Raw genomic sequence first — 26,218 nt, forward strand, 5'->3', positions numbered from 1 at the left:
AACAAGGTCTAACTGAACTTATGCCTCACCTTGGTATTTGTCCCATAATGCACATGTGTATTCATATGAATCCATTGTGTTCAGGTAAGTAAAAAATAAAAATAAACACGCAGTCTTTGTTTAAAAACACTGGTCCACCATATAGTTCTGGCCTTGATCAAGCCCACAATCCCAAACGAGGGCATCAAAACACACATGCCCAGCACCCATACACACCACAGTATTGGGTGCAATATTTGTCTTAGGGAGCTTTCATTGGTGTTCAGATCAGAGTCACTGGAAATTTGAGATCCAGTCCAGGGGATATTAGAGTTTGAATTGGGCCCGTCTCTGTTATGTAGACAGTAATTGTCTCCTCTTGCAAATGGCCTTTATGTTCTCATATGTTTTAAAAAAAATCTAATGCTACTTAAAATAGAGGGATGGCACTTAAATATTTGTTATAATGTCCTTTATATTGCATTTCTATAGCTTCTTACATCTCAAAGTCCTTTGCAAACTTTATTATAGTGACTAAATGTGCACACAGATTTCACTGTATAATTTTGTTTTAATTATTTCATCCACCAGCATTTTTGGAGAGTTGGTGAAGAAAGAGATTCAAACCCTTTTTTAGAACCCTCCCTCTAATTGCCACCTGTCTCAAAGAGCAATTGCTTTATTGGATGTCATTTCTCCCATGATGTGAGACTGATTAAAAAAATACAATAATTTCTGCAGTTAATTTACCAATAAATTGTTTTTGTAGCCAGGAATTGAGTTTCATGGATGAATCTCTGGACAATATCTGACACTCATGTTAAGAAATATTTTATATAACTGGTTAACTAAACCAGCACTGTGAGACCCTTGAAGGAATTCCTTACTTTTCAGAGCCTCAGACTAAGAGTGATTTTTTTGAACGATTCATGTTATTTTGTTAAATAATAAATATGAAAAGCATGTTTTACTTAACTAACTATAAATCCAACAAAACAACAAAGCAGTCATGTAGCACTTTAAAGACTAACAAAATAATTTATTAGGTGATGAACTTTCATGGGACAGACCCACTTCTGTCCCATGAAACTTCATCACCGAATAAATTATTTTGTTAGTCCTTAAAGTGCTACATGACCACTTTTTTGTTTTGATAGAATACAGACTAACACAGCTAGCTCTCTGGCACTATAAATCCAACAATGCATGTATTCCACCTTCAGTCATTATAGTCTAGAGGACTTCACAAGAGAAGAACTTTCTTTTTAGGGTTTTCATTCCTTCTCGTTGTAAAAGATTTTAACTTTCAAAAGCAGCATCTGACGAAGCAGGTCTTTGCCCATGAAATTTATGCTCCAAATCATCTGTTAATCTATAAGGTGTCACAGGACGTCTTGCTTTTAAAAAGCTGCATATATTTCCTTAAATGTATTTCAAAGACAATTATATGTTTTGTGGTGAAAAAGGCAAAAGGAAAAATGTGTGGTGATGAGCTTGAACCAATGACCATTAACTTTTAGTGAGAATTTCTCTAGGGAGCTTTGCGAATCTTACCCTTCACGCTTTTATAGCATTTCATTTGAAATCCCTGCTCCACTGAAGTCAATGGGAGTGTTTGCCATTCACTTGTATGTAGCCAAGATTTCACAGATTATTTCTCTGTTATACCAACGCATAATAAAGCACAACCCAATGATTATTTCAACCAAGGAAACCGCTACACTGTTTCCATTCCATTTGCTCTCTTTTGATGAGCTCTAGTAAATCTGTGTAATAAATTGTCGTTATGGTTTTATGTTGCTTAAACAGTGTTGTGCAAAGTGACTTTCATTTTTTTCTACTTGGTAAAGTCTTTGTTTGGCCACAAGGTGGTACTGTCTCTTCTCAGTAGAAGGACAATGCTTTAGAAACCAAAGCCCTTAGGCTATAGTTACACTACAGCAATCTGGCTACAAAACAAAAAAGCAGTCCAGTAGCACTTTAAAGACTAACAAAATAATTTATTAGGTGATGAGCTTTCATGGGACAGACCCACTTCTTCAGATCACAGCCATACCAGAACAGACTCAATATTTTTCTGATTTGTCAACTTTGATTACTATGTTTGGTTCTCTGTGGCTTAAATATTAAGTCTATTCTGGTATGGCTATGATCTGAAGAAGTGGGTCTGTCCCATGAAAGCTCATCACCTAATAAATTATTTTGTTAGTCTTTAAAGTGCTACTGGACTGCTTTTTTGTTTTGATAGTATATAGACTAGCATGGCTTTCTCTCTGTTACTGGCTACAGAAGTTACTGGCTGAAGAGACGTTCGGACATAACTTCTGTTGACAGACCATGTCTAGACATAAAAGTGGACTGAACTTTTGATCCTCTCTGTTGACAAAAGAGCCCTCCGGAGCATCTATATGGCTTTTTGCAGACAGTTTTTCTTAACAAAACAAAACTACAGTCATGTAGCACTTTAAAGACTAACAAAATGATTTATTAGGTGATGAGCTTTCATGGGAGAGACCCACTTCTTCAGATCTATGGAATTTCCAGTCCAGACCCAGATATAGAGTACAGAAGTCCAAAAAAATTGCAACAAAAACTGACAAATCAAATACATAGAACTAAAGGAGGGGAGGTGGGGGATGTTAAGTGTCTTGCCTGAGATAATTATGGACATCAAAGGAAGGGAAGCAGTCCTTGTAATGTGTGAGATAATTGCTGTCTTTGTTCATACCAAGTGTTAATGTGTCAAATTTGAATATGAACCCCTTTTGACAAAACGCATTTTTTCCGTAGATGCTCTGGGAGTTTTGTCTAAAAAATCCCAGTTTTGCTTACAAAACTTGCTAATGTAACCATAGCCTCAATGTACTCATTCAGATTCTCAGTCAACCAATAACCAACAGATGGCAAACAGTTTCCCATTGATTAGGAGTTAATTCTTAACCTTCGGCTCCTTCTGTGTCATAATCTTATACAATCATGGGCCTAGCCCTTTTTGATTGCTTTTTAATTAATTTCACAGATTAGGGTAGTAAGGCACATTTTAGGGTTGCAAGACTTACCTTTCATTTGAGATCTACATTATCTGTCCTCATGCATTGAATAGATTACACTTGTATATGGGCATTTTAATTAACCTTGTTGCTGAAATTAATGATGTAGCCCTCCAAGTTCAGCTTTTCAGTTGTCATGATCATGGCCTATACACAGAAGCTACATCAACACTGGACAGTTTTGTAGGTAAAACTTGCAGAGCATCTACATACAAAATGGGTTTTGTCGATGGTTTAAGCCATGTAGATATGCTAGGGGGCCATTCTGTCAACAGAGTGGATCAAGAGACTGATATGCTTTTATGTGTGGACGTAATCTGTTGACCGAAGTTTTGTCAGAACATCTCTTCCAACAGTAACTTCTGTAGACAGATGCTCCTAGTGTAGATGTAGCCAGAGAGATTAGATAAAATACGTAAATACTCTTGCTGGAATATTGCAACTTAACACTACTTTATTTCTTAGAATTCAGAATGATAACATTCAAGAGTTGGAAAAGAGTCTTCCCCTCCATGCCCAAAAGACAGGCATAACCCATTCACCCTTACTATAGGCTGCTCTCTGAGGCAGTCCCTCAGGGTATGTCTATGCTCACTGTGTGTTCGACGCAACACAATTAACCTTCCAGAGATCAATTTTGATGCACATGTCAAGACGCGGCCAAATTGATCTCTCTGGGCTCGTCCACTGACCCTGGTACTCTATGCTGTTGCGTGGCATGAGGGACAGTGCCGTGAGCCTGAAGACCTCCAATCTACACCAGGGCAGAAAGTTGATTCTGATATGTTGATTCTAGCTACGCTAATGGCGTAGCTAGAATTGTGTATCTGGGATTGACTTTGTTCCCTGGTGTAGACCAGGCCTCAGGCTTGCTTTGCTTCCCCGCTCTGAACCTTATTTGTTGGTAATCTCACCTGGAAACACCCTTCATCTGCCATCTATCTCTATGCTGAGGATTCAAAGACATGCCTCGCTACTGCAGATATGTCCAAACTAAAATCTCAGCCTGTCTCTTTGCATCATCTTGTTGACGTCCAGCTATTAGCTGAAGCTAAATATGGCTTTAATAAAGCTCCTAATCTTCTTCTCCCCCAACAAGCCCTCTCTGCTACTTCCTTTTCCAAAAACTCGGAAGAATACCGTCATCCTGCTTTTCACACAAGCCGGTAAGCTGGATATCATCTTCAGCACAGAGCTTGCTCGGTCTTCACATCCAGGCTATGCCTAAATCTTGCTAATTCTTTATGCATCACATCTTGTATGCCCATGAGGCTCTAACTTCTGTCTCACCACTTCACTGCTGGAGTACTGCAACATCCTTCTCTCTGGTCTTCACAAAAGCACCGTAGCATAACCCAGAATCATTCAGAATGCTACTGTGAAGATAATTTCCCATCCTGTCAGTTCAGCCATGTCACATTTCTTTTTGAATCCCTTTGCTGGCTTCCCCTTCTTCATCACGTCAAACACAATGCCTACGGTTATACTAGAGCTCTCTGTCAACAGAAGCCACTGTTGGGAGAGTTTTCCTGACGAAACTTCTGTTGAGAGAGTGCAGTTACATACAAAGCCAATAGGGAGAGTACTTAGCTCTGTTGACAAAACAGCCAGACTGCCCAGCTGAGCTGAGTTTAAAACCATGGCCCGTTTAAATAGATCTTAAGTGCAGATGGCCTGGAGAGGTCTCCTTTGGGTAATAGTCCTGCCTTAACAGAAGCTTTACAGAATGCCAGGCAGATGAAGCAAACAAAACAGACAAGCTCCACAGAATCCTGGTGTTCTTCCTGTTTCCTTTCCACAGGAGAAACACCATGACACTGAACTACAAATCACGTTTTTGTTTGGACAGTTCAAGGGCCTTATCAAGCAAAGTGCTGAGTGTCCTCAATGGCTTCAGTGGGAGGTGAGACCTCTCTGAATTGAGCAGGACCCCAGCGCCTCGAAGGAATGAGCCACAATGTTGCATCATACAGTGAGTGTAATAATTATCACATCACCTCCAAGGAGCCCAATGCACTTTGCTATCATTAATTATCTGTCACAGAGGGGTAGCCAGATTAGGCTGTATCTTCACAAAACAAAAAAGCAGTCCTGTAGTGCTTTAAAGACTAACAAAATAATTTATTAGGTGATGAGCTTTCACGGGACAGACCCACTTCTTCAGATCTGGAAAATTCTGATACAAGTAAACTGACATGACAAGAATTTAAGAGAAAGAAAAAAATGAAATTAAAACTGCCAAATCAGCTATAAAGGGCAGAAGGAGGGTGGCAAATGGGGAGGGGGGAGAGAGAAGAAAATTACTTATTGCAAGTGTCTATTAAGTTAAGTGAGTTTCCTGAGATCACTACAAATATTAAAGCAGGGAAAACTGTTGTTATAATGCATAAGGTAATTGCTATCTTTGTTGAGCCCAAGGCGTAAGGTATCGAATGAATAAATTCCAGTTCAGATGTCTCCTTTTGGAAGCTGGTATTAAAGTCTCTTTGTTTTAGGGTGCATGTTTTTCAGGTCTTGAATGCTACGGTCTGCTCTGTGGAAATGCTCACTGACAGGCTTATGTGTGTTCAGAGTCCTGATATCTGATTTGTATGACTTCATTCTTTGGCAGAGTGATTGTCCGGTTTGTCCTATATATATAGCAAAGGGGCATTGCTGGCACATGATGGCATGTGTATCATTAGTGGAGGTACAGGAGTAGGAGCCCCTGATCCTGTAACTGACATAGTTAGGTCAAGTGATGGTGTCTCCATAGTAAATACGTGTAAGTATCTGAGTCTCTGAACAATCCTTTCCAGGGTGGTATTATCCCTATTTTGTACATAAGGCAATGGTGGCTCCAAGAGGGTTAAGGCTTGAGCGTGAATTATTTCAGTGAATGGTAAAACTTGACTTCCATGGGGCAGGACTGGCCCTTACACCACTTGTCTATCTGTGATCACAAAGTGAACATGTCAGAGCTGGGAATGGAATGCAAATCCCTAATGTTCTAGCCTCCCCTCCCCCACACTGCTTACCCAGATGCTATTTCCTCATCACTTTGCACAGATACTCTATTTCCACACATTACGTTGGCATCTGTCTGACCTTTTGTATAAGGGAATCCCAGAGAAGGGATCCCTGTGCAATGGAATGGAGCAGGTAAACTTAATTCTCTGACTTTGCCGTATGCTGGCAACTGCTTTTGCCTGAATCCTCCAGGGTATCAGCAATAGGGATGTGGTTCAGAGCTCACCAGAACAGGCAAATAGAAAGGATTAGCTGAAGAACAGTCTAGGAGCTTCAGTTCAGGCCACACTTAACCTCCTTTAATGGAGTATTTCCCAGCTCTGTAGCCAGCCTCAGGGATTCTCCATTTGCCCTCATTCTTGCAGGGTGCATTCCTCACATATAACGAAAACTATGATACAGTCCTTCTTGACTTTACTGTTGTTCCATTGATATTTAGGGCAATATCCTAAATATCCTCCCTGCGGCTTCTGCAGATGACCAGATGGGAGATCACTGACTTTGCATTACGCTCACCTTGAAGAATCCAGAGAACTTCCTCCACTTAAAGCTCTGCAGGGTTATTCTTCATGGGAACTGGAGCACCAGGCAGGAGTGGAGGAACCCCAGAGCACTCACATGCCATATCATGCACCCCTTCAGACCCCACAGATTTCCCATTGGACATATGACCCTGTGTTCATGCTGCTTAAAGCAGCTTTGATACCCTGCTGATTCCCTGTGATGCTAAGTGGAACTCTCATAGCAAAGCCTGTAAAATGAACCACACAGAGGCTCCTGGGTGAGTTACCTCACTCCTGCAGGACTCACTGAGGGAGGGAATGATGGTAGCCAAAACTTGGTTGGCTTCATATGGACACACAATTGCACTGGGACAAAGGCCATGCTTAATTTGTAATGACAGAGGGGCTTGGGCTTGATAATTTTTTACTTTCATAATTGCCATGGCAAACCCAACAGTGCCGGGGCTCAGCCCCGACCAGCCTCAGCACAAATTAAGCCCCTTTAATCAGGCCTTTTACTGGCATCTCAGTGTCACCAATTCTTGCAATTATTTCTTGGGTTACTGCACTTGGGCAGAGCTAGTCTGGCAACCAACTGACTCCAAACCAGTCCCTCCAGCATTTCTGCTGGGGCAGACAGAGATTAGCTGGTTCTCTGGTTCTGCCTGCATGGGCAAAGCAGCCGACCGGAGGGCTTACAGGAAGTGGGCACAGCTCTTTTGCCCTTCTCTCAGGAGAAGAGCCCATTCTCACAGAAGGGGATGGAGAGAGCAGGGTCAGGGAACAAGTGCCCAGCAGCTCAGGATGGCTGTCATACCATGCCTGGGAAAAATCAGAGAGGAGGATGGAGAATTCCTGGAGTCACCCCTTTCTCCCCAGTTCAGTAGGGGGAGGAAAAGAACCCTATTACAGCTCCATACAATGCAGGCTTAGGGAAAGGGGTTGCGATGTTGCACCCCTTAATCTTCATGGAGATATGCTTATGAATAGTAATATGACATAGCTCCAATATGGTTTATGCAAAGTACTCCATATACCATAATCATTTACAAATTTATAATCTGTTGAATGTGTATAGTTTATTCCTGTGTATCATTCCTGTTTGAAGTTAGAAATATGATGTATAAATCTGATTACTAATCTAGATGTGCTAAAGGAGACCCATTAATAGTACTCAAGTCACTTAATGGCCCAGTGCTTGATATAATGATCTTTGAATAGTCTTGTTCTTCCTGTAAACTTGGACAATGGGTGGTCCTGCCAAGACATGTAGACAGGTCACCTGATGCTGGAATCCACCTTGGATGTTGTACTTTTGCACTGAAGGCAAGAAAAGCTTGGAGTGAAGTGATTCTCATCTTAGGCAACATTTATATATAGGGAGGAAACCTAACAAATGGGATGGTTGCTAGATGCCATGATACCCTTGTTTACCATCTAAGCTTTTTGCTGCAAACATCTGAAACTGAACATTAAGGAGGACTGGACTCAGATAGAGAAGGCTACCCAGGCTGTGAAAGAAGCTGATTAAAAGAACTTGAGGGTGAAATTCTGCATCTAAGTTTATCTTATGTATTAAACTTAGCTGGCATATTTTTGTTTTACTTTGCTCAGCAGACAGATGAAAGAAAGTTACTGTCACATGCAACCACTTAAATCCTACTTTTTATGCTTAATAAAATTACTTTTTTTATTAATAAACCAAATGTAAATAGTTGTTACTGAGGGAGGACAACTGTTGTGCATATATCTTGCACTGGCAAAGTGGGTAAACAATTTATGAGCTTGCTCTGTATAAATTTTATATGGAATAAGATAGATTTTTCTGGGGAGTTGTGGTCCCACTGGGCTGTGCACCTGGGTGCTATGCCAAGTCCCTGAGCCTTCCCAGAGATGAGCTGATTTCAGTGTCTGTGTTGCTCTGCTGCAAGCTGTAACCCCAGCTCTCTGCCATCACTGCAGAAGATGGGAGCACCTGCCTCAGCAGAACAGGGTGTTGGGACATCACAAAGGACAGATAGGTGGGCTTGATGGTATTTCAGCACACCAAGTGACAGGCATCTCTGTGATTGAATCACCACAGTGTGAAGATCCAGGAGCCGTATCAGGAGTGGGGGTGAGGGAGTGGGGAAGAACTGCTTGGAGGCTAGGTAGGTAGAACAAATTGTGTGGAAGGAGGTTAGGCAGATGTGAGGGTAAAAGCAAAAATCACATCATACATTTGGGAGTGTTGGCAATCTAATTGTGTTTCCCGCACACACAGACTGGAGGCTGGCAGGGGAAGTATAGAAATTAAGGTAGGCCAAATATACCATATAATCTTTAAAAACAACAAACCCAACTCACCCTGATTATGGAGGGTGTGATTCATTGGTTTCTTACTTCTGGCTTGAACATAACTCACAACCAATTGTTAAAGTAAACCCAGTTCCACGACTTTTCATCCTTATGACAGCACTGAAAGAACTAACCCTATTTTTAAAAATAATTCTGAAAATTAATGAAAATAAAGCAAATGTTATAGTCAGTGGTGACTGGTGAGGAGGGGTCTGGGAGGACACTGGCCATGTATCCCCCTGCACCTGGGGGAAGGACAACACAACCACCTCCCCCAAGATCTGCCTCTGCCTTGCCCTCTCTTCCTCAGTGCCATGCCACTTCCGGTGAGTGTGGGGGTAGGGGAGGGTAGGACCCCAGAGAGGTGCAGTCCTAGAGCAGCATGAGTTGTATAAGGTGGCTATAGCTTGTACAGCACCCCCCTGAACTCACTGGAAGTGGCATGGTGCTGAGTATTTGAATAATACAAATACTCCCTTAGAAAAAGAGACATAGGTATGCAGTATCGCTTAGGCTCAAATGCTGAAGTCCTGATCCAGCAACAGGTAAAGCTTTCCAAGAGTCAAGCCTAAGCTAGTATAACTGATTACTGGAATTTTCCTTTAATGTTGCAGAACTGAATTACAATCCACTCAAAAATCGAGAAGAAACTAATACAGTAAAATAAAAGAGCAACTGAAACAGCATAAGAAATCCACAATCATCCTGTGGATCATAAATGTTCTCTATTACAATTCTATTGATCTGTTTTGCTGGTGAACGTCTTGTAATGCATTACTGGAAAAGCAATGCAAGCAAATGGATGGGCAGGTTTTAAAGAGCTAGAATTTTATCAATAAATGTTGGAAAATGTTGATTTCACAGTGTGTACATTACTGATAAAAATATTCCTGTTGAAAATAAACATTTGCAGATGGCCAAGTCAGAAAAATGTGGCTTTAAAATGTATTACAGGTTGAACCTCTGTAGTCCAGCACCCTGGGGACCTGACCAATGCTGAAAGAGAGAATTTGTCAGACCATGGGAAGTCAATATTTTCTAGCACATTACCAACACTTTCACTGCTTACTGAGCTCTTAGGAGACACTTAGGCATAAATTACAGCAGAGAAAACTAAGAGCTGGGACTGGTGGCTCTAAATAAACTTTATGGGACCACAGGAAACTTGGCCACACCCATGATAAATGGACATCCAGCTAACTGAAATAATGCTGGATTACAGATGTTGCCAGAGGAGAGAGTGCCGGACTGGAGAGGTTCAACCTGTAGTTTAAGGCATTGTATACTTTTAGTGCAACTTTGTGTATGGTTGTATTTGATGTTGCCCCTTTGCAAACTTTTAACTTTTTGAATTTCCGCGTGTCCTGTCATTATGGAAGGACTGGTCTCCTCCTTAGCTGCCCCCCTCCTCCATTTCTCGCAACGCTGAACATTTCAATGGCTAAAATGCAAAATGCTTCAGAGTGAACATTAACCATTGACACGCTGCCAAGCGAACTGGCCGAGCCTATGGGCAGGTTACCCAACTAGTCCCACTTGCAGAGGGGCAGCGTTTGCCATGTGGGACCGGATGGGGCGTGCGCGCTTGTGAGGTTAGGTGGAAGGTTTTGTGCGTGCAGTGGGGAGGGGCATGTGTGTGTCTCTCTCTCTCTGGCCGTGCTGCCTGGGGGCTCGGACTCCCCGTCGGCCAGGGAAGCGTTAAGGCCCGCGGGTGCCGGCTGGGCGGGGATCTACCTCCCAGTCGCGCCCCGCAGCAGGAAGAAGGCGGCTGAGCCCGCGGAGGGGGGGAGCCGGCCGGCCGGCCGGCCCCAGGGGGAGGGGACAGCGGGAGCCAGGCCTGGGGAGGGAGGGGACAGCCCCCGCCGGGCGCGATGCAGGGACTGAGCCCGGGGAAGGCGGCAGCGAGCAGGGCGCTGCCCCCACGCGGCTCGTGAGCCCCGAGCGCCGCCAGCGGCCCGTGCCCGGCGCCGATGGCCTGGGAGGGGCTGCCCTGAGGCGGGCAGGGCGCTGCGCGCTCCCCGGCCGCTCGGACCTGCTAGCCGGGGCAGGAATGCCCGCCCCCCGCCGGCCCGGCGGCCGCGGCTCCGGCTGCTAACCCGCCGCGGCTGGGCGGGCAGGAGGAAGGCGGAGCGCGGCGGGCAGCTCTGCCCAGCTGGGCTCGCGGACGGCCGGCCGGCGCTATGCCCCGCGGACCGGCGCTGGCGCCCCCCAGCGCCGCCGGCCTGCTGCTCCTCTCCTCGCTGCTGCACAGCCTCCGCGGTGAGCTGGGGCGGGGGCGGGGGGAGCGGGCCCGATCCCGCGGCAGGAAGGCTCCGGCGAGCCCCCCCGCGCTTGGCGGGATCGGGCTGGGGGTGCGTAGGGGGTGGGCTCCTGGCCAGGCTCCGCGGGGGGTGCGGCCTGCCCCCCCCCCGCAGCTGTGGGCCTCCAGGGCCCCCTTGATGGCCCATCTCGGGGGCAGCTAGAGTCTGATCTTCCCCCCCTTCTTAGAGGGGCCTGACCCCCCCCCGCCCGCTGCCTCTCCCAGGACAAAAGGCTCCTTGAAGCACCGTCGGGTTGGAAGGTTATAAATAACCTGTTTTCACCTCCATAACCTCCTTCCCGTGGGGTTTCTGCAGAGCCTTTGGGCTGCGAGCTCTGCCCTCTACCCCAGAGCCCGCTTCACCCGCCGGGGGGCAGCCCCCAAAGATGGGGGAGGGCACAAAAGGGGGCTCTCCCCCCCATGCCAGCCAAGGAAATGGTCCTCTTGCCAGGCGGGATTTTTAATGCCTGGGCTGGTCACGTTGGAAGTGACTCTAAAGGAGCTGAATTCGTTTCACATGCAATAGCTGGTGTCTGCCAGGAGATACAGCCCCAAGTTCCTGGATCAGGTGTGTCCCAGTACCAGGAAATGAGCAGAGCTCACAAAGTCCAGGCTGGTGCCTCATCACATTATAGTCCTGGGTTCCCCTCAGTTTCGACCAAACAAATGAAAGTGCCAATTTGTTTTATCAAAAGAAAAAGCAGTCAAGTAGCACTTTAAAGACTAGCAAAATAATTTATTAAGTGAGCTTGTGTGGGACAGACCGGTCTGTCCCACGGAAGCTCACCTAATAAATTATTTTGCTAGTCTTTATAAAGTGCTACTTGACTGCTTTTTGTTTTAATAGTATATAGACTAGCAGGGCTCCCTCTCTGTTACTCTTCAGTTTGTTTTATGTGTGCTTCAGAAAACAACGAACTCCATCACGTTTCGGGACAGGCTGTTCAATTTGTTTTTGTACGTGGTGTCCAGGTGCTGGACAGGTGGGCCATTTTACTAGCAATGCAAATAAAAGAACATCCAGGGATTATCTATAATTATTACAGCAGAAAATAAAAATGAAAGATGTTAACTGCTCTATTTATATTGGAGTTAACAAGCCTAAAGGTCCTATTTATTTTTCTTCTGGGTTTTGATTGTTTTATATTCCAAAACGTTTCCTGTTTATCATTTATTTGACAGTTTCCAAAAAAATCACTGGGAAATAAGTTGCATATGCCTTGTTACTTAATACCTCTGTATTTTTAAGTAATCACGGTTGAGGTGTGTTGTTGACAGCTAAGCCTGAAACAAAATGTGCCCAGGTTTCCATATATGCTGTTGCTTTTTGCAATTTCTTAGAAATAATCTGTGTCCAGGTGCAACAAAAATTGTAAGGATAGTACAGGAAGTAGTTGTTATCAGAACAGACTTAATGATCTTTCTGTAAGGCTACAGTTTCACTACTGAGTTTTGCTGACAAAACTGGTGGAACATCCGCACACAAAATGAGTTTTGTCAACCGTTTGTTGGCAAGACTCTGTACTTTCACTGGCCACGTTCTGTCTCAAAGCTGTGAGGCCTAACGCTGCCGTGGACAGATTCTATCAAAAAATAAGCTGTGTGAACGCTCTGGGGGAAACTTATCTCGACAGACAGGGCATCCACAACAATGGGCAGCCCTGTCTGCTGTGCTTCCGGGTGCCTGTTTTGTTGAGAAAGCAGCATCTGGACTGCCTGGCTCTGTAGACAGAGCAGAACACTCTTCTGATTGGCTTATGTGTGCGGTCGCACTCTGTCAATAGAAGTTTTGTGGGGAAATCTCTTCCGACAGAGACTGAGTGCTGTAGTGTAACTGTAGCCTAAGTACCCTGACAGGTTAATAGAGAGCTGGCCAGGAGTCATATTGGCTTGAGTAATTTGTATGAAGGGCTCAGCTTTGATTTTCAGTAGTTTCTGAAGAATTTTAGGTTTTGCTCCTTAGTACAAAGAATTTAGAAGTTCTTGTTCATAGATATTCTCTAATGTTCCTATTTCAGGGTTTTTCCTTTTCATGACGTATGTTCAGAATTGGTAGAGGCTACTACTGAATGTGGCCTAGACTACATCCCTGGGTGGACCACCTTAAACCTTTTGGATCTGGGCTTTTATAATTCAAAGGCATTCTCTACTTGGCATGAAAGGGAATAAAGTTTGATTATAATCAAGTTCAACTGAAGAAATATTCCTTCCTGGAATATTCATTTGGGTTACAGGTCTTCCGTGGTCTAGATGGAGAGTAGCAGCATTAATAACCATAAACAATAAAACATTTGTTTTATTTATGTTGCTATCTAGGCCTCCTTTCCCTATATTACTCCTGGTTTAGATTCAGGTCTAATGGGAGGGATGCACTTAATCCAGAGAGCTATCATTGTTCTTCTCAGCAGGGATGCTTTTATGGCTCCTGGGCCACTATTACAACAGCAGCACTTTGAGCTCTGCTAATACTGGAATTGGCATCCTCTCTGTTAGTTAAGTGCCATTTTCTTATAAAGAGACCCCTATCAATTGCTTTGAGTCCACTCTTTATTTATTTACCCGTGTGTTTACTTTTTTAACTAGCTACATATACAAGCATTTACAAAAGTGCTGTGGCTGGGGCGGTAAAACTCAACAGATTTTCATCATTGATTTTCTTTCTTCTATGGGATTAAGAGATGCTGAGCACTCAGAACTCCTTTCAGTGGACTACATAGATGTTTCAGCCCCTACGTGGCTAATGTGGATGAACTCATGTACCTAACTAAATGGCTACAGAGGTAACTATATGTGCCTGTTTTGGGCAAGCTGGTACATTAAAATGCATTATGTAGTAACAAGCCAGCTTTATTTGGTTTAAAATAAGCTCATGGTTATTTACATGGATCCTGTGTTTGGTGGACACTTCCTTAGCACCTCTGACAAAGTTGCTGTATGGTGCATCACTGAAATTCTGGAATTATAATACAACTTCCTGGGTGCAAAATCTCATCCTTCTCCCTTGTGGGGGCAGAGGGCCTTTTCCTGGTAGAGCCAGTGCAGTTCTGCTGTACCAAGGAAATGATGCAATCTGAGGAAGCCACTCAGAGCCTGCTGGGTGCTTGAGCACGGTGGAGCTAGGTAGAGAGCATTGCTCACTGTACAAGGGTTGAAGATCCTGCCGACTCTTGGTTGTTGGCATGCAAGCTTAGGTTATGCCAGAGGTGGCAGTAGTAGGGTGGCATGTTAACAGTTGTGGAGGTCCATGGCCTAGCTGGGGTGGATTCCTTTCCCAGCTGGGGCTGGTTTGAACATTTGGTCAAAATATGCTGTTTTGATGATGTTGAAATGTGTTATTTGGATGTGCATCAATTTTGGTAGAATTATGGAGCGCCTGAGAGTCACGCTCCGTAGCCTGGTTTTTAGGGCACTGGCCTGCGATGTAGGAAGTGTTGTGTCCCTGTCTGTGCTTCACCTGCTTTAGCATAATTGGAGTTGAAAATGTCAGTGCTGCTGAATTAAGCAGAACAGGGACTTGAATCTGCGTCTCCCAGGCCAGTGGTGATGCATACCCCCCAAATCCAAAAGCTCAGGTTTTGGTCCAAAAATGGCCAATGGGATACAATTACTCTTTTTTCCAGCAACATTTGAAAGGTTTGGTTTTACTCCAGTCAATAAGGAGAACAAATGTGGAACTTTCAAAAGCTGTCCTGAAATGGAATGGCTGCCTCTGGCCATTTCCGATCCCAGCACCTTGCCGAGTGACTTGAGTATGGTGTTTGTAGAGGAGGCATAGCCGTGGTACAGTATGGGAAAGGCTCAGTGAAGGGAACTCTTGGTTTTCATTTTAATAACATCATTAAATGAGGCGGGGTGTCCTGCTTCTTTTAGATGCCTGTAAAGAAGGTAGATAAACATTATACCATTTTCCAGACAGAGAGTCAAGTGATGAAGTGTCAGTTGGAAAGCCTGGATTAGAACTCAGCTGCCACTGGCTTCTACATACCTCTTTAACATACTACTTGGTAAACTTGAGAAAATCTCATAAGAAAGGCATTGGTTTTGCAAAACCAGCATCAGAGATTCACCATGGACATTTAGAGTAGTGGTCTGTTGTATCTGCAGCAGGAAGGATGATTTCTATAACAGTTTTCTCTGTCGCTAGTCCCTTGCTTAACCCCCTGAATTTATATACACAGAAAATAAAACATAGCAGTTTTGCTGCACTACAAAACCTGTTTTTGCAAGACTTCTTCTAAATGAGAAAAGCTTTGCCACTTTTGTGGAAACCACATCTACTACGTGGTTGGGAAATAGAGTCCAACCTGTTAATTATAGAGAGCGGCTCTGTTCTATTAATATTAATCCATATAGTCCAGAAGTTAGGCTTGGTTTAAGGAATAAAGTGCACGTATATGATAGTAATCAATTAAATATCGTTATAATGAACCCATTGGTAAATGAAAACAATATCTGTGCCCTTTAATGAAAACCATTGAAAAAGTACAATCCATAGTTCCCTTGATTTAGGGAGAGTGAGTTAAAATGAATCATCCTGTGGATTATAGAAAATTGCCAGTGAGAGGCATCAAGATCAACATTTAGGGTACAATTATGACTTAAAGATGGTGAATGAATAACTTACCATTTACTAGCTTTTAACCTAGAGCATGGGATGGCTTTATACAGTCGTCTACCATGAATCACTGCTTACTTCCTCTTTGATATATCCCTCTGACTTGAGTGACTCAGCCAGCCAAATCCAACATTTAACATTTAAAAAAAATATATATATACACACCCAGGGAAGGCAGCATTTGTGATTCATAAGCAGACGTTGTCATAAAAAGTTCTCACTAAAGAGCAAAACTTTAATCAGGACATTTCCAGCTAGCACCAAGTCCACTCAGCCTGCACGAGCTTTATACTTAGTGCAGTAGTGTCTGCAGACATAATTGTCTGCAAATAGATGAACTGTAGTATAATTATTGACATTCAGCGTGGAAAAAAAAGTGGGCTCAGAATTCAAGCCTGAGGCATTTCCTGTGCAGTATCCACATAGACTCCTCTGTTGAAATTTTGTTTAATTAATTATTGACAGTTGACGTTAATAGCTGTACATAGGAGCACAGAGACATCAGTGACATCAAATGTTATTTTCATGATAGCTTCGGATGCCATTAAAAATAAGCTGTTGCATTCCAAACTAATACCTTTGTTTAGTGCTATTTAACTGTAGTGTTGGTAGCTCATCACTAATTTAATATGATCAGAATCTGCCTTCTAGATTCTGCATATAAAACCCTGATGGTTGTATGTACTCTGTATGATGCTAACAACATAAGGGTGCAGATAACATTCCAAATTTTGTATGTCTGAACCAATGCATGTTTTGGGTTAGCATTGCACGTCAAAATCGTACAACAGGTTGGATCTCTCTAGTTTGGCATCCTTAGGAACTGACTGGTGATGAACCAGAGAATTTGCCGAACTACGGTAGGTCAGTATTGTCTAGCAGCATTACAAACACTTCCATGGCTTACTGGGCTCTTAGAAGACATTTAGGGGTAAATTAGAACTAAAGAACAGCACAGAACACTGAGATCCGGGACTCGTGACTGTAAACAAACTTTATGGGACCACAGGAAACTTGGCCACACACATGATAAGTGGACATCTGGCTAACTAAAATCATTCTGGACCACAAATGTTGCTGGACTAGAGAGGTTCAACCTGTACCATGCAGTGTAGAGCCACATGTTCCGTTCAAAGGTATGTTGGGTATTACCCAATATATACAAGCTGTCCAGCTTAACCTGGATATCCTGTGGAAATGATTCTGAATGAACTAAAGCAATCCACAGTAAGGAAGTGAGTCAATTACGTAAATTGCTCGTGGGAAAGTGGGGCTGGGAGATCATTAAAGGTGAATACAAGATACAAAAAGATGCAGTAATCTTTACCCTATTAATTAATTCAGATGAAAAGGGGTAATTCAAAAAGTGCTTATGATGTATTTTGACAGCTTTTGAAAGTCAATGTTTTCTAGAACAACAGGAAGTCCTGTGAAACCTTATAGACTAACAGATATTTTGCAGCATAAACTTCCGTGGGCAAAGACCTGCTTCATCTGACGAAGCGTGTCTTTGCTCATGAAATCTTATGTTCCAAGCTATCTGTTAGCCTATAAGGTGCCACAAGAATTCTTGTTGTTTTTGAAGATACAGACTAACTCAGCTATCCCCTGAATGTTTTCTAGGATTTGCAAGGAACAACATTAATATCAAAGGAATGACATATTTTGTAGCAGAAGTCTTGGAAATATTTAATTAGGTTGATCAATTAACTAACTCTTCAAAAATTAATTGATCTGAGTAGGGAGGGCAGGAAATCAGTAGAGTGCTAATTTGCAGAGGTTCAAGCTCTAAAGGCTGGTGAAATGTTGAATAGTACATTAATTGTTACATAATGTTGGCAGTGCTGAGCACAAAGCTGCCAATTTCAAGCTATTTCACCAGTAAGATGAGCCCATTCTCTGTTCTTTATTGCTGAAGGTCTCAATATTTGCACAAGTGGAAGTGCTACCTCCTGTGAAGAGTGCCTGCTCATTCATCCAAAATGTGCTTGGTGCTCCAAAGAGGTAGGTACTGGGTTTTGCTTTTTCTTTCTTTTTTTTTTTTTTGGTGGGCTTTTAGTGGAACACTATAAATTGTTTGTTGCAGAAACAGAGAAACAGACCGTCCTGTCCCTGGTTCCTTCTCTGTACCACTCCCTCCTAACGGAGATTGATAAAGAGGAGGGGAGGTCCTCCATGCCCCATCTGGTTATCCATAAACTCCTTGGCAAACGGAGTAGATCAGCTTTTCCATGCATCCTAATAGACTTGCACTCCAGTATTTGCTCAGTGCAGTAACCTCGTGGGGCTGGCATGTCTTGCTGAATTCATCCCATCCACACTTCAGAGTGCTCTGTGTTGTGCTATTTGAACTCCCATTAACTGAATGTTGTACGAAGCCCAGTCTCTTTTACTGGCGTCCTAACGACTCTACTAAATGGCATTTGCCTGGATGTTTTATTAGCTTCGGTTTCTGCAAAGCTCAGAAAGAAGCTGGTTGTGCACATGGCCATGCTTTTCATGTTTCTGAACACCAGTGGTGTCCAATAGGAATTCAAAGATTGTCACGCTTGTGGTTGTTATCTTTCCATATTTGCCACATGATGCAATACAAATCTTTAGAGAACCCCCAGGCTCCTCACCCTGCTCAAAATAAATACCCTCCCCCAGAGCCAGGCACCTCCAGCCCCCTCATTCTAATTCAGTGCCAGCAACTCACCAGAGCTGGGGCCTCCGCAGGGGCTGCCACTGCTGCTGCCACACGCTTCTCCCACCAAGCAGAGGGGTGCATGCATGGAGTGGACAGACAGCACTCACGGCATGTGACTTGCAGAAGGCTCCAAGAGCCATGAGTTGGCCACCCCCATATTTGCCACAATGCAGTGTCCTATTCGCCACATGTGGTTAGTCGTGGACATATTGGTCACCCCTGGTTCACACAATGCCAGGACCTGATGATCAGATCTATGATTATTCAGCTTCCAGACTTGCTGTGTGGGCAGAAATGATTACATCTCTTCCTTAAATAGGAATGGAGGAGGGTTGCAGAGTGCTCAAAGCATAAGGGCTGGGTTTGGGAAGTCTGGCAAGATTATGTCTTGCCCTATATGCGCCCTTCATCAATCCTTGCCATGTGCTGTTCTGTATAGCTAAGTCAGCATGGAGGAGGAAGTGATCTACATCAAATACAGGCTTGTCCCATCCTCCTCCCTCAGAGCAAGGGTGGAATCAGGGAAGGAATTGTCCCACTTCCCTATGTGATCCATTCTTGCAGCCACGTGCTGCCCTTTGTAAGGCCAGGTTGCAAACTGGCAGCGTATTGCTGCATTATAAGTTTATAATGCATACCTGCTACCTCATAAAACAATATCCTTAAATTATTACTTATGTAGTGTCCTAAATTGTGCGCAGTGCTTGAGAGAAAAACAGAAAGCATGATCCCTGCCTGACAGAGGTTATACAGTATGCTCAAGGTGTTCACCTCCTGGTAGGGCTTGGCCCTAAGTTAAAACCTGTCTGATGAGTTGTGCTTCTAAATGCTTGACCAGAGATGCAGGGAGAAGGGTAGGGAGTGCAGTGTACTGCAGAGATTCTATTGTCACTTTGCTTAGAGATGAAGATGTCCTCTGGATTCTGAAGAACATGGTAAAGATTTATGAACAAGTTCCCTGTTCCCCAGTATATAGCATGTCACTTAGCACAGTGGCATAAGCCTTTCTGCATTTTCTTAAACCACAGTCACAAACATTTTGCTATTACTAAATACCAAGCCTGCCAATCTCAGATAGTTTGATTCTGTGTGTGTCTTATCAGGTGTGAAAAGTCGAACGCCAGAAGATTGATCCTAAATGGGTCAATCTTCCCCCATAGTATAGAAAAGTCTAAGTGGATTCTTTAGCCACCTCCCCACTGTTTCAGGGGTCTCTTTTCCTTCCTTTGTCCCAAAGAAGCTTTTGCTACAGACTGTCCCCCTGGCTTGCTGGGAATGGGGCACATTATAAAGTACTGCTGAGCCAAACTCTCCACCCCCACAAAACAAAATTCTGCCTCCCTCCCACCCAACCTTCCTTTATGTAGACAGCCAGGTAAGTTGATTGCAGATAAGTCAATTTTAGGCATGACAGTTGTGCAGCTAGAATTGACTTATCTGCAATCGATTTACCTGCATAGACGAAACCATAGTTCTGGGATTTTCTGTCCAGACTCAGCAAGAGAGTGTGGAATAACAACAAGCTGTACACTCACACCAAAATGCAAGTCTACAGAGCCTGCATCCTCAGCACCCTCCTTTATGGCAGCGAGACTTGGACCCTGTATGCCTGCCAGGAAAACAGGCTGAACGTCTTCCACTTGCACTGCCTCAGGTGCATCCTTGGAATATCATGGAAGGACAGAGTGACCAACACCGCCGTCCTTGAGCAAGCTGGAATCCCAACCATGCACACCCTCCTCAGGCAGTGTTGACTCTGCTGGCTTGGCCATGTCCACAGGATGAATGATGGAAGGATTCCAAAAGACATCCTGTATGGTGAGCTAGCCTCTGGCAAAAGACCTCCCGGATGCCCCCAGTTGCGCTACAAAGATGTCTGCAAGAGAGACCTCAGAGAGGTAGACATCGAGCTGGACAACTGGGAAGACCTAGCAGATGACTGCAGCAGATGGAGGCAGGGGTTACACAAGGGCCTTCAGAAGGGCAAGTTGAGGATCAGACAGCTAGCAGAGGAGAAGCGAGCGCACAGAAAGCACACTAAGGGCTTGCCAGACACCCACCACATCTGCAAGAGATGCAGCAAGGACTGTCATAAGAACATAAGAACATAAGAATGGCCATACTGGGTCAGACCAAAGGTCCATCCAGCCCAGCATCCCATCTGCCGACGGTGGCCAATGCCAGGTGCCCCAGAGAAGGAGAACAGAAGACAATGATCAAGTGATTTATCTCCTGCCATCCATCTCCTGCCCTTGTTCTGAAGGCTAGGGCACCATACTTTATCCCTGGCTAATAGCCATTTATGGACCTAACCTGCAAAAATTTATCAAGCTCTTTTTTAAACCCTAATAGAGTCCTGGCCTTCACAGCCTCCTTGGGCAAGGAGTTCCACAGGTTGACTATGCTCTGTGTGAAGAAAAATTTCCTTTTATTAGTTTTGAACCTACTACCCATCAATTTCATTTGGTGTGCCCTAGTTCTTGTATTAAGGGAAAAGGTAAATAATTTTTCTATATTCACTTTCTCCACACCATTCATGATTTTATATACCTCTATCATATCGCCCCTCAATCGCCTCTTTTCCAAACTGAAAAGTCCCAGTCTCTCTAGCCTCTCCCCATATGGGACCCGTTCCAAGCCCCTAATCATCTTAGTCGCCCTTTTCTGAACCTTTTCTAATGCCAATATATCTTTTTTGAGGTGAGGAGACCACATCTGCACGCAGTACTCAAGATGTGGGCGTACCATAGTTTTATATAGGGGAAGTATGATATCTTTTGTCTTATTATCGATCCCTTTTTTAATAATTCCTAACGTCCTATTTGCTTTACTAACTGCTGCTGCACACTGCGTGGATGTCTTCAGAGAACTATCCACTATAACTCCAAGATCCAAAATGTCACTCTCGTGTGGGTCTTCATAGTCACAGTAGATGCTGTAAATGAAGCCCTCAATTGAAACTATAAAGGGCACGATCCATAGTCTATGCAGACTGAAGGATGCCTACTACTACTAGTTCTGGGATTAATGCCACTGTCCATTCTACTGGGTTGCAACAGGGGAAGCAGAGGTGCAAAACTGCCTCTTGAGGGAAATAAACCAAGTTTTGCAGGCAGAACCTTCTGTGTCCAGTCCCCTATGGGCCCTATTAATTATTTCCCTGAATTTCATGCAGTCACTTTTACCAATGTGTAGGGAGTTAAAGTATAACCAGCTCAGTGCAGTTGCCTGCATTTTATGTCTACTTTGTAGTCACTTGGAACCAGTGTAAATGAGCTCATCATTGCCATGTACTGAGTGTCTGGTCCCTATGTGAGTTCAGTGATCTGGATCCTTACACGGAAAATGAAAAAAAGTCTTAAGAAGTTCTGTTAGGAATGCCTGTAGGAGCTTGTTGAGGCAACTGAGCAGAAGTCATTGTATGAAGAACAAAGGGCAATGGTGACTTACTATAGCTGTTTTATCCATGGGCCCCAGATCTGTTAAAGGAGGTTCACTCCTTATGTGGCCATCTGTGGTTTTGCCCAGAGGTAAAATTCTTGTGTTCTTTGCTACTGATTCCTGCCCTGCTACTCTACTTCTAGTTCAATTAGGGCTTTTTGTGCTATTTTTTTTTATTTCTTTTGTCACAGTCCTGAGCTGAAAGGTAGAACCCTTGCCTAGCAGAATTGCTTAGACATTTGGTTAGCTTTCATTTATTCACAAGCACAGCTACAGCTCTTGGGGTAAACCTGTTAAGACTATTACTCTGTTCACTAAAATTGTTACCATTTACATGCCTTTGCAAAAGAATGAATACTATGTATAGGGAGAAGGAATTCAGCAAAACCTCTGCATTTGAGACATCTTGTATACAGCTGCAAGAAACTGTTTCAGCCAAGTAATCTGTGGTGGTGATTTTAGAATACAGGAATGTTGTCTATTAAGCTGTGGGTATCCAGTAGACTTTTCTTTCTTGGCACAGAAAGGGAATTTTTGGACAACTCTGCCAATGCAAATGTTTGTCTGGTAGTTGTTGTGACTGTTAATTGTAGGCCAGTTTTTTGGCACTAGAGTTGTGATGTTGCATAGCAAGCCATAGATTATTTTTTAATGATTTCTAAATGGAATATGGGGCAGAAGGGGAAATAAATCTATTTACAAGAGAAATACATTCTTAGGTCTAGGTTGGGGTAGTTTTTTAAATATTCATTTCAAACTGTTTGCAACTAGCAATCAAAAGAATGGAATAATAAACTGGCCAGTTAAGATTCATATATTTCTAAAAGACATTGTTTTTAAACTGCATTATGAATGTCACTTTGTTATTTATTCTGAAAATCTAAACACTTTTTGGGGTTGTCTAACTTTTTTCTGTCTCTCTTAAATAACAAAAACACAGTAGTCTAATCATTTTTACTTTCATATTTTCTTTAATTAGCATTTGCAACTCGTGTGGTAACATTCTGTTGCCAAGCTATTAAGCTATGAATGTTTCCATTGGCGCTTAAACTCATGGGGCTATTTCCCTCCACTAAAGTTTTGTAGATGGTGGCTTTTATAAAAGGTAAACCCTCTGGGTGTTAAATGATGTAAATATAATAGAATGTATTATGTGTTCAGTTTGTGCTCCTTGGAATTGTTTTCTGACCAGTGATCTTTACTGAGGTTTAAGCTCCTAAAAACATGAATGTATTGAGTACTGACTTAGTGAATTCCAGTACTGAAAAAGAGCCCTCAGAAATGAACAGGTTTGAGGGGGGTTAATTACTCAGTGGTATTGTGTTAGCACATCCAAACCAGGAATCACTGAGATCCAATAAATGTGGAAGCCAGTAATGCAATTTTCAGAGTCAGTTTTTGGAACAGAACTACACGTTACGGGTGTTGACACTGATGAGGGATTGAAGACGGGGCAGGTAGCCCTGCAGCCCTGGAGATCCCGTGAACCAGGTGGTCAGGGAAATTCTTGAGTCTGTTAGAAACATGGAATAAACATAGATTTGGAACAGCACCTTGAGGGGTAGGACTGAAATGAATCAATTTAAATCCTCTGTTCCCCACTGTGCGACCTTGCAGGGTGAGGGAGAGCAGCACAGAGGGACCAGCTGCAGAATCCACCTGGTAGGAGCAGCTGCAGACACAGCTGAAGCAGGGAACTTTTACCATTCAGAGAACTTTCTGCAGGTTTGACTGGACTTTTCTCCACCTCGTGTTGATTGGCTTTCTGCTCCGAAGCTCTCCCTTCCCATCCCTCAGACTCTTCTCTTCAGTTGCACTTCATATTTTTCCCTCCTACCCTCTTTTCCCCATGCCCATCCCCCCTCACCCCAGTTCCTTTCAGTACCCCATCTCTCCGACCTTTTCTTTCCATTCGTCTGATTTCTCCACTGTTACCATGTTCACTCCACTTGGGTGACCATGTGTCTGCCTGGCTTAAATTTGCAAGCTCCTCTAGACCAGCATTTCTTACATAATGTGCCATGGCATACAGGCGTTCTGTGAACAACTTGCAGGAGTGCCGCAAGCATTTGGAAAAATGCATTAGTGGTATATATTTTCTGTTGTTAAAACCAGATGCAATGTTACTTCTTCATTGCTATGATACCTTATTAAATTCCGTCATTTTGTTTTTGCTGTATATGATGCTTTTTCTTTTTTTCTCTGACAGGACTGGAGAGCTCACACTTGGGCTGAGGGGTTGGGAGGCTGTGGGGGGGTCACACTCAGGGGCTAGTAGGTGAGACAAACAAAAACTGAAAACTGAGAAATCAGCTACATAGAACAGAAGTAGGTCGAATGCAGGGGAGGGTGTGAAAATTACTGCAATAGTCTATTAAATGGCTTGCCTGGGATGGCTACGAATATCAAAGATCTCTGTAAGGCATAATTGATTCTCTTTTTATAGAGATAGCTGCTGGATGTGGTAGCATTAAGGAGCTGCAAATGGCTTCTTTAAGAGCCACATGTAGCTTCCAGCTGCTTGCCACCCATGTTTGGGTCCTGACCCATAGGTTGGGAATCCCCACACTAACCCCTCTTTTCATTTTAAGACTGCAGAGGTGTTAACGGGCAACTCTACTTTGAATGTTCCCTTGCAACATGTGCTAGCTATTTATGCTAAACAATCTTGCATTTTGCTGAGATCCTAGGACATTCCCCAGATATGAAGAAGAGCTCTGTGGGGCTTGGAAGCTTGTGTCTGTCATCAACAGAAGGTGGTGCAATAAAAGATATTACCTCAGTCCTCCCCAGTCTCTCGAATGTCCTGGAACCAACATGGCTTCAGCTACACTGCATATAACAATGGACGATGTCTTCTCTTTGTAATTTCCATCCGTTGAATGCTTGATCCCTTCATTCATATCAAAGGGCTTCTGTTTTGATGTGCTCCAAGTGTCTTTTGTTTCCTCTTTCAAAAACTTTCCTGGACCTCTCCATCTGCAGATGACCACATACGTTAAATCTGTACTGAATTTGTGTGCACGACTACGATGGATGCCATCCAGGCTAACACGTCATCTTTGAACAGGGACCTCCAGACCTAACCACATGAGTTGCTACAGCTTGAGTTGAAAAGTCAGGACTCTGAAACTGCTGTCTGCGGATTGGCAGATCTGTGACACACACACACACTTACCAGGAGGTTATTTATGCCCTCTACTCAGAGGAAGCTCCGTCCAAGCTCCGCAGCATTTGACATTCCACATGAGCCTCTACTTGAGTGATGGCTGTTGTCTTGACCCACGCACTAGGGTTTGAAGTGGAGACTTGCATACCTAAAGGCATGCTGAGCTCGAGAGCCAAACTCTACAACTGGTGGCTGTAATAACTCCTATCCTCTGGATCAGCATAGAGGGAGACTTGTTATACACACCATGGGCGTTACAGTCATGTTAGCTCTGCCTATGCTTCCATCCTTGGAGGGGGAAGATTTTCATGGTTTAGGATATTACTGTACAGATCTGTGGACATGTTGATCCTCTGAGACACCCAGCTCCTCCCATTTCAAATCTCAACTCTCCTCTTGTTTCCTCCTCCCCCAGACGCCTCCTTCCATCACTGGCCTGTTCTGGCTTGCTATCAGTGTCTCTCCACACTGTGTAACGTTTCTCTCTCACCCACACATATGCAAAGTAACTAGCATTGCCTATGTATACAAGAAACCCTATGCTGTCCTGATCTAGGACGCTTGTACTCAGAATCCCCTTGCCACGCACACCAGGTTGTCCTCCTCCTATGTGTAATTTAGACTATAGGAGTCTCCTGCCTCTTTTTTTTTTTTTAAGCATTTTACAGAATTTTGGCTGTGTGTAAACAATAGTATGCAGCCTAAACATTAGATAGCGTTATTGGGCTTTGTGGTGCCTTCTCTTCATTGTGTGTAACCTTGTCACCTGCTGCAGTGTTTCTCAACCAAGGATACGAGTACCCTTGGGGACACATGGAGGACTTCCAGGGGTACATCAACTCATGTAGATATTTGCCTAGTTTTACAATAGGCTAAGTAAATAACACTATTAAAGTCAAAACAAAGCAGCAGAAATGTAGCACTTTAAAGACTAGCAAAATGATTTATTTGGTGATGAGCTTTCGAGCTTCAGTTGATCTGAAGAAGTGGGTCTGTCCCATGAAAGCTCGTGACCGAATAAATCGTTTTGTTAGTCTTTAAAGTGCTACATTTCTGCTGCTTTGTTTTGTTGGAGTACAGACTAACACGGCTCCCTTTCTGTTACTAGTGAAGTCAGTACAGTCTAA

General features: G+C 43.5%; 2 protein-coding genes across 3 annotated transcripts in view; both read left to right on the forward strand.

Annotated features, from left to right (window-relative positions):
• Positions 1-5,615, forward strand: part of MUC13 (mucin 13, cell surface associated) — a 32,451-nt gene extending 26,836 nt beyond the window's left edge. The window contains exons 12-13 of the mRNA XM_075001031.1: positions 4,831-4,932; positions 5,541-5,615. Coding sequence (XP_074857132.1) covers positions 4,831-4,932; positions 5,541-5,615 — 177 coding nt within the window. The remainder of the gene's footprint in view (positions 1-4,830; positions 4,933-5,540) is intronic.
• Positions 5,616-10,722: 5,107 nt separating this feature from the next.
• ITGB5 (integrin subunit beta 5) overlaps positions 10,723-26,218 on the forward strand; it is a 123,130-nt gene continuing 107,634 nt past the window's right edge. Inside the window, exons 1-3 of one of the 2 annotated variants that reach the window (XM_075000932.1) lie at positions 10,724-11,137; positions 13,854-13,957; positions 17,711-17,796. Coding sequence is in view for 1 of the 2 variants with exons in the window: in XM_075000931.1 (XP_074857032.1) it covers positions 11,059-11,137; positions 17,711-17,796 (165 nt within the window). In the remaining variant the exon portion in view is untranslated. Of the gene's footprint in view, positions 11,138-13,853; positions 13,958-17,710; positions 17,797-26,218 lie in introns of both variants that reach the window. The other variant, XM_075000931.1, reaches the window with a different exon arrangement.

The sequence above is a fragment of the Carettochelys insculpta genome, chromosome 8 (genome assembly GCF_033958435.1).
Source record: "Carettochelys insculpta isolate YL-2023 chromosome 8, ASM3395843v1, whole genome shotgun sequence".
Classification (NCBI taxonomy): domain Eukaryota; kingdom Metazoa; phylum Chordata; order Testudines; family Carettochelyidae; genus Carettochelys; species Carettochelys insculpta.